Below are 13,237 nucleotides of genomic sequence, written 5' to 3'. Positions count from 1 at the left end.
AATATATATATATATTATATATATATATATATATATATATATATATATATATATATATATATATATATAATGTGTGTGTGTGTGTGTTTTGATGAGGTCTAATTGGGGTTTGAACTTGTAATATGGTAAAATAATCTGTCTGACTTTGTCTGCAAGCAGCTACAAACCAAGTGGTTTTCTTGTTGACCGTGTGCCGTTTTAGTTAAGTATTGGATGAGCTGTTGAAAATATTACATTTTTGTGGACAATTTATTGTTTACATTTTACCATCATTGCCACATAAATCTTATTTTAATGCAAAATTTGCATGTAGATAAAAAAAAGAAAATCATAAAAAAAAAACATTATAACCCGCAGTGGGCTTGCCCACAGAAAACCCACATAGGGCCCCCAAAGAGCAAAACTGCTGTGGGCCCCACGCGGGCTAACCCACATGGTTTTAGTGTGGGTTTGCTCTTCCCACACTGTCCCACAGAAACCCCACAGTGGGTCCACACGGGTATGTTTGCTGGGATGTCACTTAACACACTCAACGTTTTTGTTTGCGCACTCACTGCAAACAAAAATCAGATACCTGATTGATTCAAATTCAAGAGTGAGAAACATATTGATGCAAATTCTTAAACTCACTAGGCTTGAACTAAAACCCATTGACTGTACTTCACTGCCCTGTGAAACTGTGCGTCATAGATTCCCCTGCAGAACATGATAGAGGGATAATCCTAATCTCACAAACAGACTTCATTCATCAAGAATACCATTAGAGATTAAATTGACCACACCTGAACTGATACTGCTCCGTTAATAACTCTCACTGCAACAGCGGGTTCATATTTCCTCGTGTACTTTATCTTGTATCTCAGATTATGAAGGATATGAACTTGTTTTAAAGGTGAGAGTAACTTTTCTCCCAGACTATCTATCTATCTATCTATCTATCTATCTATCTATCTATCTATCTATCTATCTATCTATCTATCTATCTATCTATCTATCTATCTATCTATCTATCTATCTATCTATAGTATTTCATTTGTATTTATCTATTTACTTTTTGATTGTTCATAGGCATCTGATGGCCAATGAAGTAATTTATCTGCTCCCCCTCCCTCCCTCTAGTAAAGAGGACATGTCATTGGATAATGTGGAAAATTCCCTCTGGGTGAAATCAGACTTTCAGCAGAACAAAATCCAATCCTCTCATTGGATCTCCTGTGTCCAATCGATACTCTGTTTACACAAACTAGGGTCATGGATTTAAATTAGTCCAGCCAGACAATCTTTGTCTGGATGATCTCAGTGACAACTATTTACAGTCTAAAAATTAATGAATTGTCTCTTTAAATGTACAGTGTTGAATATGTCAAATAGATGTATGCTGTCATACTTTGGAATGTTATCTGTTAGGATTACATAATTTATGATGTGATTGAAATACAATTATCTTAATGAAATATACAAATATGTTGCAGACCTAAATAAAATGACAAAATATGTTGTCAAACAAACATTTTAAAATGGACTGTGTCCACCTTGAAATTAATACAAACCAAGGCGAGCAATAATTAATTTTTTTAAAGCACACTGCAGATGGTATTTTCAATCACTGTTAAGTTTTACTGTGATAGCTACTGTCACAGTTTTATATATAAAAACCTTTGATTAGATATTGGTTCCCTACTTTTTCTGGTTTTTAAAACCTGCCAGCAATGCAAGTCATCATTGCCTTGGTTGTAATACATTGTAATATAAAACAAAATAGTATACCTTTTATCAACATATTTATCTTTCAGCAGCAGATAAGTAACATTCATGTCTTCTTTCATAAACATTAACTTTCATGTCTTTAGTCACTAAAGCTCTATTGCACATCGAAAGCACATTTACTGCTATGAACACGACATTCTTTACATATTATTCAGATTTGCTGTAGTGTATATATTTACAACTCTTTGACCGCTCGTGTTGAACGAATGCCAGATTTCATCCAACCCCTGAGATGTTAAGTGCATTTTTGACAAGATCACAGAAGATGTACATGGACTGAGGAGTTTTATGGTACATTCACTACATGAAAACAATAATTGCCCTAGATTAGCAATACTCTCATTAAAAATGTATGGCTAATCTTCAATACTGATATTATAACACATTATAACCAACACAATCAATTATGCACTGTATATCAACATAATTTACTTTTGTACAGAATTGCATTTGTAGAAAGAGGAGAGAAATACAACATTGTTAAGAGACCAGCTCATTAACAGGTTTTTAAACCATCTGTGATCCATATAGGCATATCCTGCCACCATAAAAAACCTGTTTTCAGTCACAACCACATGTGAAATATGGAGGCTAGGTTTCTAACCTCATTTATCTTAAATCATGACATAATTGCAATGAGTTTCAAATGTTTAAAATGTCCCTCTATTGTAGATTTAATGGCATTGACCAGATCAAAAGGAAACATTTGGTTTTCATTTTCACTACAGCCTTCATTACACCGCCTATGCTTTTGAAGACAAACATAATTTTATCACTGGCTTTTGCACAAGGTATTATCCTGAATGTGCTATTAAAAACCTGTGTGCGGGGACAATCCAACAAAACCATCTGTCCTGCAAAATCATCCTGCTCCTGGAGGGCCACTGTCCTGTAGAGTTTAGCTCCAACCTCAATTAGACCCCAATTGGAGCTAAACTCTGCAGGACAGTGGCCCTCTAGGACTGAGTTTGGACATCCTCTGCTCCAAAACTTAGTAAGCTACATACCTAGACAGCATCATAGACTGGCTTCAGTTGTGAAAGCTGTTCCCAAAGTAGGTAGGTAACAGCATTATGCTACTTCCTAAGGTAGCCTACCTTATTTTGGCCAAATCTATCCTTAATGAAGAAAGCAATCCCAGAATGCATTGTGACAAGCTCAGTGAAATAAAAAATGCATCCAAGATGGTGGACAGGAAACTAGCTCTACCCAAGTAAAATAGACTGTTAGCACTGATGTGTAATAAATAAATCAATAAGCGTTCTAAAATTAGATCAAAATATCAAACATGTTTGGTATTCTCTGACTGGATGGCATCAAAATTTAATGCTTGTTGATCTGTCTTCTTAGATAACAAGCCTAAGTGAAAGTTACAACACATCTGCAACCCAGACTTTTGGGTTCCTGGCAACATTTTGCTTTCAAAATAGCAGCAAAACAGCCTTTTATGCTACACACCATTTAGTCAGCATATACAATGCATATTTCTTAAATCGGTCAGAACTCAGGCTGTTGTCTTAAAGGTTTGAGTTGTAGTGATAAAGAATCCTGACTGGAAGCTATGCTTTTGACATCATCAATATTAGATCCTTCCAAGACCACGCTGTCCCTTCTGATGTTCTTCTGGTCTTCGTCATCATCATCGTTGTCATCCTCCGTTTCCTCTTTATCCGTGAATGCTACTTCATTCTCGTAACAAAAAGAGTTGGAGCTAGACCTGATGTACTTCTTTTCGGCCAAATTTCGAGCGCTGCATTGAGGTGTGCTGAGAACCTCGTAGGTGTTCTCGAAGCGTGAGTAGTCCACCTTGTAATGGTTTTTCTCCTCGAAAAGGACCGGCTCAAAGCGATGGCCCCACAGGATTTCACTCGTCACGTAAGAGCTGCGACACTGAGTGGTCATAGCCGTAGCTTCCACCATGCCCTCCAATATCACCACTATCTCCAGCCCCGAACTTTCCAGTTCCTGTTTGCTCATATCATAGAAAGGACTGTCCTCATCAATCTCATGCACGATGGTGATGGGGGACACTAAAAATATGCGGTCAATACCAGTGTCGAATCCGACATCAATGTCTATCTGATCCAGCGGAATAAACTCGCCTTCAGCGGTGGTGCGGGATTTGAGCAGCTGGGCGCGAACATGAGCTTCCACCAGGTGGCTTTTCCGGAGATTCCCGACCCTCCACATTAGACAAAGTTTACCATCTCTCATAGCTACTGTGGCATAGTGACTGAACACAAGGGTTTTGTTTCTTTTCGTAGGCTTGGCCATCTTAGCCATGACCGCACCAATGATGAAGGCATCAATGATGCATCCCAAGATGCTCTGGAAAACCACCATGAAGACAGCAAAGGGGCAGTCCTCTGTTACATATCGGTAGCCATAACCAATAGTTGTTTGTGTCTCCACAGAAAATAGGAAAGCTGCCGTGAAACTGTCAACGTTCGAAATGCATATCTGCTCTTGATTCTCCGAGTCCCCAGACGAAAGTGCAATGAGCCAGAATATAAGTCCGAAAAGAAGCCAGGACAATAGGAAGGAGAGGCAGAAGAGGACCATCATCCAACGCCAACGGATGTCAATGCACGTCGTGAAGATATCAGCCAGGTAGCGCTGACCTTTTTCGCTCATATTGATGAACTGCACGTTGCAGTGTCCGTCCTTGCTGACGAAGCGGGTTTGTGCTTGCTGCTGCATGTGCACTTTGCCACCCACATTTCCATTGCCGTAGCCATTTTGCATGGCAATAGCGGACAGCTTCATCCCGCCTTCCTCAGAGGAAACTATGCTGTACCTGTGTGTTCTCACACTTCCCATCACCACCATAGGAGGGGGTTGAGACTCGTCTGCTTTGGAAAACAGTCTGAGTTTTTGGAGGACGCGTTGGAGAAACACTTTCGACCTCTCACATGTACCACCACATAAAAAATCTGTAATTCCTTGGCATCAAGCAAGCATTGAGATGGCCACTCCAAAGAAACAATGTTTTCGCCGAGGCTACACGGATCTCTCCTCCTCCGTGGATTAAGTGGTCCTCATCGGCAAAGCAGGGCTGTAGAAATAACACATAGACAAAGTAAGAGATCTGAAGGAATGAGTCTGGGGAATGTGAGGCCAACCTGTTCAGTTTGCACAAAGAAAATTATTATTTACGAACTCTGACATTACAGGGTTTTAAAGATTAACTGTCAAGATCAAGATAAATATTTCAATGCATGTAAGGTCATTCCTCCTTTGGCTGACTTTAATATCAAGAGTGATGTAACTTCTGACATGACCTGACAGAGCTAGTATCCAGAAATACAGATGTTCAGATTAGAGCTGCATATTCAGTCAGAGAATTATACACCACATATATAATACCAAATATATAATATATAATGACTTTTAGATGAATATATAGTTGACATATACACTTTTAAAAGTACAAATGTTCCATATACAGGTAGTTTGCCAATAAACATGAAGTCATTAAAACAGCATCCACAGTATTTATATAAAAATTTGAGGGAAGAAAAATGCTGTTTCAAAACGTTTTATATGAAGTTTAGTGTCAGCACAGTTTAAAATGAGAGGACAGTTTATATAGCGAATGAGCTGCATTTGACCTTCAATTCCGTTAATGTTATTTATATTATCTAAATAGACCCAATACACTAACAGAAACAAGTTTTGGAATCAACTAAATTAAAAGTGTCACACTGCAGGACAATAAACATAAACATTATTTGTACTTTATTGTATTATTAAACAATAAACAGGTTAAAACTGAAATGCAAAACATAAAACATAACACAAAATTCAGTATGCGAGTACAAAGGAAAACAAATTCTACAAAATAATTATTTAATGACTGATGTGCTATTCAACACTCTCTAAATTGCATGATGACATGCAAGGTGATAACTGATAATAAAAATACACATCATGAAGGGGCTTCATGCCAGATACAGTTAAATCTTATTTGAATATCTTTTTCATTATTTTGTAACTTGTTCAAATAAGCTTGTGCTTATTTATTTTGTTCAGGTGGAATTATAAAAGAAGGTTTATATAGGGGGATGGAAACACATTACATAAATAAATACACTTGATTTGTCTTTTGTTCTGAGGAGATCAATACAGTGTTGTCTGCTATAATGTGACTGTCTGTTTCCAAGTAAGACAACCAGAAAGTATGGACCTTTTACCCATTCATACATTTTAATATTGTAATTTAAATCTACATAAACATATAATATAAATATATAATTATGAATCTCCACAAAATACTATTTGAAAATGCTGCACATTGAAAGATAGTTAAGCTATCAATAAAATAAACAAGGGTAAGCATAATTCACCACAATTCACAAACTGATAGGATAACATTTTATTTGACAATTGTCAATGAAGTTAAAATAGTTACTTAATAAAAATGGCCTAAACCTGAATTTGTGACAGTTGCACAGAGGTAACTGCTCGGTTCCAATGACAGCAATAATAGTTTTAGCTACTGTTAAACAAAGATATTGCCACATAACTAAAACGAAGCTTACCTTCTGGAGTTCAAGAGCAACAGAAGTTTAGATCAGCACATTTCTGCAGATAGCAGTTGTTGTTATCCGGTGGGAAAGATCAGTCAAACATGAAGTGGCTTGATGGAGGTTTCGATCATCTCACTCATTGTCGGCCAAAGCCCAAGCCGATCGAAGAATAGTTTTAAAAAGCCTTTTAATCTCCGCCCTGCTGTCATGACAGACAGCTGTGATTACAGCATCTCTCACAGGATGCCTTCACGATAACATGATGTAATACACAATAATCAGGTTTAAATAATTGATACAATAAATTAGTATTATTTCTTTTCATATTTATTAAGTTTTTAAGAAAAAAAACATTGCATACTTTTTTTTTGACATGTTAATAATCTTGAAAACCGAAAAGAATAAAGCCTAAGCACGAGTGTCATATCGCGACGTTAGCTGCTAGAAATAAGGAAGGGTGGGGGAAGACGACCCCCTTAAGGACTGTTTAATTTTTTTCTGTGAAACAAAAGTTAAATGTGTCAGTTATCATAGTTTTAGTGACAATTACATAAATTATAAACCAAGTATGACAAACATCCAGAGTTTTCATGTTATTAGATTTTTAACAAAAAATACATTTGTACCAAGAGTTTTGCCCCACAGCAGAGCAGAGGCATCATGCCCTGCAAGAGGGTATGTGCTCCCTCAGATTTTTGAGACTGAATGCAGCTTCCAAAAGACAAAAAATAGCAAAATAATAATTTTTATGAAAAATTTTATCTGATAAATTAAAATCTGCATTTGCGTTTTGCCAGACGCGTTTTTACAGCGCTGCGCATTATAACCAATCACACACGATTCTGTTGAGCTTATGAATGCAATGGCCAATTCAGTGCCATTCTCTCTCTCTGTATTTAAAAAAAAATATTGGACCCATACTCGGAATTTGTGCTCTGCATTTAACCCATCCAAGTGCGCGCACACGCATACTCACACTCACAGAGCAGTGGGAAGCAGTCGGGGGTTCGGTGCCTTGCTCAAGGGTCTCACCTCAGTCGTGGAATTGAGGGTGGAAGAGAGCACCGATTACTCAGTCCTGCCGAACCTGAGACTCGAACCCACAACCTTTGGGTTACAAGTCCAACCATTAGGCCATGACTGCCCCATTTATTATTTTTTGTAAATAGTGTATAATCAGTTCACTGCTTTTCAAAGATTAGCATGCATAGTCACTGAAGCACATCAATGCTTGCGTCACAATATTAAGTACTGATAACCATCAAGTGCTCAGTATCACAAAGATGATAAAGCATTGATGATCCTGGTCATTCTCCAGCCCTTCTCAATCTAAACTCATCAGTATCCTGGGATTGAAAATTTGTCCTCCGGGCATTTATTTAACCTGAGCATACGTCACATCATTAGATCCAGCAGCTGAAAATATAGAAATAAATATTAAATTCATATAAAAAATTTTTTATACAGTATTTGATTTCATTCTTAAATTCTCAGCGATGCTTGTAGATGCAGTTTTCAGTGGCTCCTTGTGAACTGTGATTGATGGTTTTACTTTGACACTCACCTTGATAGGTCACCAGGGTCAGTTTAGAGTAAACAATGTCAGAACTTTCACTGGTATTCCCTAAAAGACTTGTAGATTTGAGCTCAATCTCAGCATAGATGTGTTCAGCAGGTCCACTTACACTGCCTACAATGCATAATAGACAAATAAAAACTTGGTTTAACTTAATTTCCTCTGCAAATATAACAGTGAAAACAAACAAACAAACATGGATTTGATTTCTACTTTCTTTAGAAAACAACTGCTGATTCAGTAAAAATATTATTATGAGAAAGTCATTTAAATGACATCATTAGTTACCTGTAATTATGTCTTTGTTAATCGTTTCATCAACAGACTCATAAATATGAGCAGTTCCTGCAATAAATTAATACATTAATTTCGAGTAGTATATTAAAAAATATATTTTATCATGCATCTTATGATTTCAATTCCACAGAAAAAATATTGTGTTCAGGTAGGTTTAAAAATATAAAGCACTGAATGTTTTGTTATGCAGTTTTTGATAATAAAATAACATCCAGCTGAAATTTGTCAGTTAAACAAATATCATGTTAAACTTGAGTTTTTCAGTTGTGAGATCAGTCCTGTTAGTTAAAAGTTATACCTGAGTGTCTTTCATCTCAGCTTGTAAAGATTTATATGTATTTATTTATGGTTAACAGGTAAAGACTGACCAGACAGCAGTGTGTTGTTTCCCGCGTCACTCTGGTTCTGCTCTGATGTCTGACTGCTGTTCTGCTGTTGACTGACACTAGAGCGAGACTGAGATCTTACACCTAAGATAACATAAAATGAGTATGTAAATGTTTTAAAACTGACTTTTAATCTCCTTCTTGCATACATGTGTGAGAATGATAGTGTTTAGTGACATGTTTTTATTTATCACATGATGGATTTGTTCAAAAACATAGTAAGCTGCTTTACTGTCTGCTGTCTTCATAGGCTGCATACTATTGTAACTCAAATGGAACAAAATAAGTGACTAATTTGGAGCACTTTATATATGCAGTAACTATGTGTATCATACAAATATGATGGACAAAAATACTTTTTAGCCTAAGCTCCCAGCCTGTCCAGAAGAAAACTGCGCAGAAAACTTCTAAAACTAGCCAACATACCAGCTTTACCAGGTTGGGAGACCAGATAACCAGCTTAGACTGATGTAGGACGGCAGCTCACAAGATTTAGGGACAGAGTTAGTGTCTGCAAATGTGTCATTGAATTTTACTATGGCAGTTGATGGACCTTTGTTGTTTCTGTAGCGCCACAGAAGGACCAAGACAACAATGATCAAAAGTGTGACGGTCAGTCCTGCAGTCACTCCAATGATCATGAGATTGAACCCTTCAGATCTTGATGTTCTGTAGGAAGCTGAGATAATTACATTTTACATTCAGATTAGTGCTGTAAATGATACAGGCACATTTCAATAGTTTTAATATCTTTAATTCTCACCTCTGACTGAGATCCAGCTCTTGGGTGACTCTCCTCTCTCTGGGTGTTTGCAGTAGTAGAAACCCTCATGTGACTTTGAGACAGTAGAGATGATCATCTCTGTAGTTTGATTCTGGATGAGTGATCCATCTTTATAGAAATCAGCTCTGAGGTTTGGTGGGGTTGAATGTTGATATAAACAGCGTAGAGTCAGAGTATCTCCTTCAGTCACAGGATGAACAGGACTCTCCAGAATCACATCAGCTACAGAACAGAGGAAACATGAGCTGATTGCAAATATTATATTAACAATATTGTAACATCAAAATAATAATAATTTAAAAAAAGTATGTTTTCTGACAAAACTTGATTTTTAGTGCCACTTGACCATTGAGTGTTTTTTGCCCACTGATGCATCCTGCACTTGTTTAATCAACCTGCTTTATCTATTGATTGTAAACTGCCAGTCAAACAAAAGAACACAGACTCACAGTGTACAGTGATATTAACATGATGATAGTTCTCTCCAGATTCAGACTGACACCAGTACACTCCAGTGTCTGATGTGATGATGGAGTTGATTGTACATGTAGATCCTGTTTGTGATGCCCACACTGATGATGAACAATCTTCTAGCAGCCTCCAACTCTCTGTGTATCTTCTCACTCTCCATCTATCAGAGTTACTCTGGTCCTCACAGCTCAGAGAGAGAGAGACAGATGGGAAGTGTTGAGTTCTGCTGGGACTGATGATCAGAGAGACTCGAGGAGAAACACCTTAGAAGACAATTACCGCTACAATTTGAGAAATGTTTCACAATAAATTTATATTAAAGTGGTCAGAGCACATATCGTTTTTATTAGGCATATTTAATTATTTTCCCTCAGATCCTTAGTAATTTTTGTTCCTCAAATACTAATATTTATTTATTCATAAACATTTTCCACTCTCTCTCTGACTCTCAGAATTTAAAAGGGCCGTAACAAAGGAGTCAAAGTTTTGCTGGTACCTCATCAGTCCCTGCTGGTAGATGTCATAACTACACTTTCTGGCAGCAAAAAAGCTTTTTTTCTGTATCGACAGCCATTCAAAAGTAGCAGTGAATTATGACAGAATCATTTTTTAACATATTTGTAAATCACAATATATCATAGCTTTCTTGTACCTCATTGCTTATTACAAAACGGAAGTTTCGACTCTAAATTCTGATTGGATGAGTCACATTTTAAGTGCAAATAAACACCCATAACCACACATTCTGCAGTTTATTAATGTGTTATTCATGTAGCAGAAATTCAAACTACTACATTGCATAGCAGGAGTAAACAGCCTACAGTAATAATGAACTTGCCAGAAGCTGAATGATGTTGATGATTACAGTAACATGAAATCATATAAAATAAAAAAGTAATATGTTAGTGAATAAAATTAATATTAAGAAATTAAATGTGTAAATGAGAATGACAAAGTAATATGAAAGAGATGAAGAAACAACATAAATGAAGTCAAGCACAGATGTATGTTTGCTCTCTTCAAGCTGCATATACAAAGATTGCTATTTAATAGCTCAAATGAGATCCTCAGATCCTTCACCCATTACCTGTGGAAAAATCAGTGTAATGCTCAGCTTATAGAGGCTGTTGCATTTGCTATATGCTATATTTTGGAACGGTGAGTTTTGGTTTCTGAAACAGTATATAAAAATCAAGAAATTTGATTTCTCATGATACAGAGTAATCAGTTAGTGTCTCATATAACACACTCTCACACATTATTGTTTAAGTATGGCTTCATTCATTCAGTTTGTACTCACCAGTGACCCATACTGGCTGTTTGTTGCTGTAGGTTGTATAATAACCTGGTTTTCCACTCTCTGCTGTGCACACATAAACTCCTGTGTGTTTTAGAGCAGCAGAACTGACAGTGTAGTTTCCTCCAGCTCCTCTGCTGCTGTCTGAGAGCAGCTTATAACGATTTCTGTAGTCTGTAAACAGTAAAAATGTGCATCTACCTTAAGAAGCTGTTTCCACAGAAGTCTTGTAAATTACCTCGGGTATAAAACGATTTAGATTGATTCAGTATTTTTTTTATCTCAATAATATTTCTGACTTGAACTTTTATATCTTACCTGATGAAACCGCGTACCAGCTGAATGTCCAGCCTGTAGAGGAGCCGTAAACCTCACAGATCAGAGTCACTGGATCTCCTTCAGTCAACCACTTCTGTGGAGAAACACTTAAAACTGCTCTAGGAACTGAAATTGAGAAATCACTCATTTAATAACATGTAAAGAGTGTGAGTATGAAGAGATGATCAAACTCACCTACTGTCAGTGTAACTTCATCACCGATGTTTGATGTTTGTGATCCTCCTCTCTCTGCTCCATAACAGAAGTATTTACCTGCGTCAGACTCAGTAACAGGACTGAATGTGTGTTCCTGTAGTTCACTGAATACACTGTTTGAACCATCTTTATACCAGCTGTACTGCCAGTCTGTGACTCCTTCACCATCAATATCACATCTGAGAGTGACTGTGTCTCCTCCGAAAACATGTTGATCAGGTTTAATGCTCACTTTGGCTTTTGGTCTTTCTGTACAACAACAACAATTCTCAATGAATGTGCTGCTTTTACTGTATGAACACAGTTACTTGATTGTAAAAGAAAAATCAGGTTAGACTGAAATGTTGTTCTCTATTGCTGTTACAGTCAAAGAATCAGCATCTTAAGAATCATTATGAATAATTTTCATTCTGTTCTCAGAGCAGTTTATTTTATGAGAAAAAATACTTGCCGTATATTGTCACCGTTACTGGTTCACTGTAATCTGTGTAATGTCCTTCTCTTCGTGCTCTGCACCTGTACTCTCCTCCATCAGAGACTTTCACTGAATTGATTGTTTTAGTTGAATCTTCAGTAGATTCAGTGTTTGAGTTTTTACTCCAGAAAAACTCCCATCCATCCCATGACTGATCCACCTCACATCTCAGAGTAACTGAGTCTCCAGTGAATAATGAACTCTGTGGCTCAACAGACAGAGTTGGTGTGGGAATATCTGTCAATAAATAGTCACTTGGAATTTGGAAATGAGTGGTGAACAATTTTCAGCAGAAGATCTTGTCCTCTCACTGTATAATAATTACTGTGCTTTGATTTCATTTTAATTTGTCTGTCCCATGAATATTTCTTGTCAAAATTGTGCATTTATAATCATAATAAAATGTAACTCTCATTTCTCAACTCTAAGTTGGTTTGTAAGTTACTGTAGAATCACTCATATGTGAGAAATATACGAATCAAATTCTCTCACCTTCAGTGTTTCCAGAGTGGATGTTTGAAATCAGCACTAAAAACACAAAGAGAAAAAAGTCATTACAGTGTGAACATCGAGCTGATCAACTGTATGAGAAATATACGAATCAAATTCTCTCACCTTCAGTGTTTCCAGAGAGGATGTGTGAAATCAGCACTTAAAACACAAAGAGAAAAAAGTCATTACAGTGTGAACATCGAGCTGATCAACTGTGTATTTTATGTCATCTTATAATTTGTCTAGAGATAATGGCATCTGTATGAGTACAGATGATGGTGATCTGGATTGGATGTGTCCAGATAAACATTAAAACATCTGACTAATAGCAGAGGTATCTGAATATATAGACAACAGCGATAATAACTGCAAAACAAACCAACAACTAAATCAACACCATTAAACAGTACAAAACTGAATGATTGAACAAACCCACAGATCTACAACACAACAGAGTGCATTTCTCTTCACAAACAGCACTAACTGCACACTTCCTCTCTCAAACTCGTCTTTCACTCATATATCATGGAATAGAGCTGGATTTGAAACTCAGAGCAGCAAGAAAATACATAAATAAGGAACACTAAAACACTTGATCATTTACATAATATAATAGCAATTATCTATAT

At 36.7% G+C, this 13,237-nt stretch overlaps 2 protein-coding genes across 2 annotated transcripts in view; both read right to left on the bottom strand.

Moving 5' to 3' along the window:
- Positions 1–2,684: 2,684 nt before the first annotated feature.
- On the bottom strand, positions 2,685–6,391 carry kcnj2b (potassium inwardly rectifying channel subfamily J member 2b). The gene is made up of 2 exons (XM_016248054.1): positions 6,309–6,391; positions 2,685–4,822 (listed from the first exon to the last, which is right to left on the bottom strand). Exon 2 carries the CDS (start codon positions 4,594–4,596, stop codon positions 3,265–3,267), a length of 1,332 nt encoding a protein of 443 aa, XP_016103540.1. The 5' UTR covers positions 4,597–4,822; positions 6,309–6,391; the 3' UTR covers positions 2,685–3,264.
- A 2,117-nt stretch (positions 6,392–8,508) lies between these two features.
- LOC107563216 (Fc receptor-like protein 2) overlaps positions 8,509–13,237 on the bottom strand; it is a 5,861-nt gene continuing 1,132 nt past the window's right edge. Inside the window, 8 exon segments of the mRNA XM_016248030.1 lie at positions 8,509–8,639; positions 9,109–9,234; positions 9,319–9,561; positions 9,789–10,091; positions 11,111–11,281; positions 11,426–11,568; positions 11,617–11,890; positions 12,609–12,644. Coding sequence (XP_016103516.1) covers positions 8,509–8,639; positions 9,109–9,234; positions 9,319–9,561; positions 9,789–10,091; positions 11,111–11,281; positions 11,426–11,568; positions 11,617–11,890; positions 12,609–12,644 — 1,427 coding nt within the window.

Source organism: Sinocyclocheilus grahami, unplaced genomic scaffold, assembly GCF_001515645.1.
Source record: "Sinocyclocheilus grahami isolate Dianchi unplaced genomic scaffold, SAMN03320097.WGS_v1.1 scaffold863.1, whole genome shotgun sequence".
Taxonomy (NCBI): Eukaryota; Metazoa; Chordata; class Actinopteri; order Cypriniformes; family Cyprinidae; genus Sinocyclocheilus; species Sinocyclocheilus grahami.
This window is presented reverse-complemented; position numbering and strand designations above follow the sequence as displayed.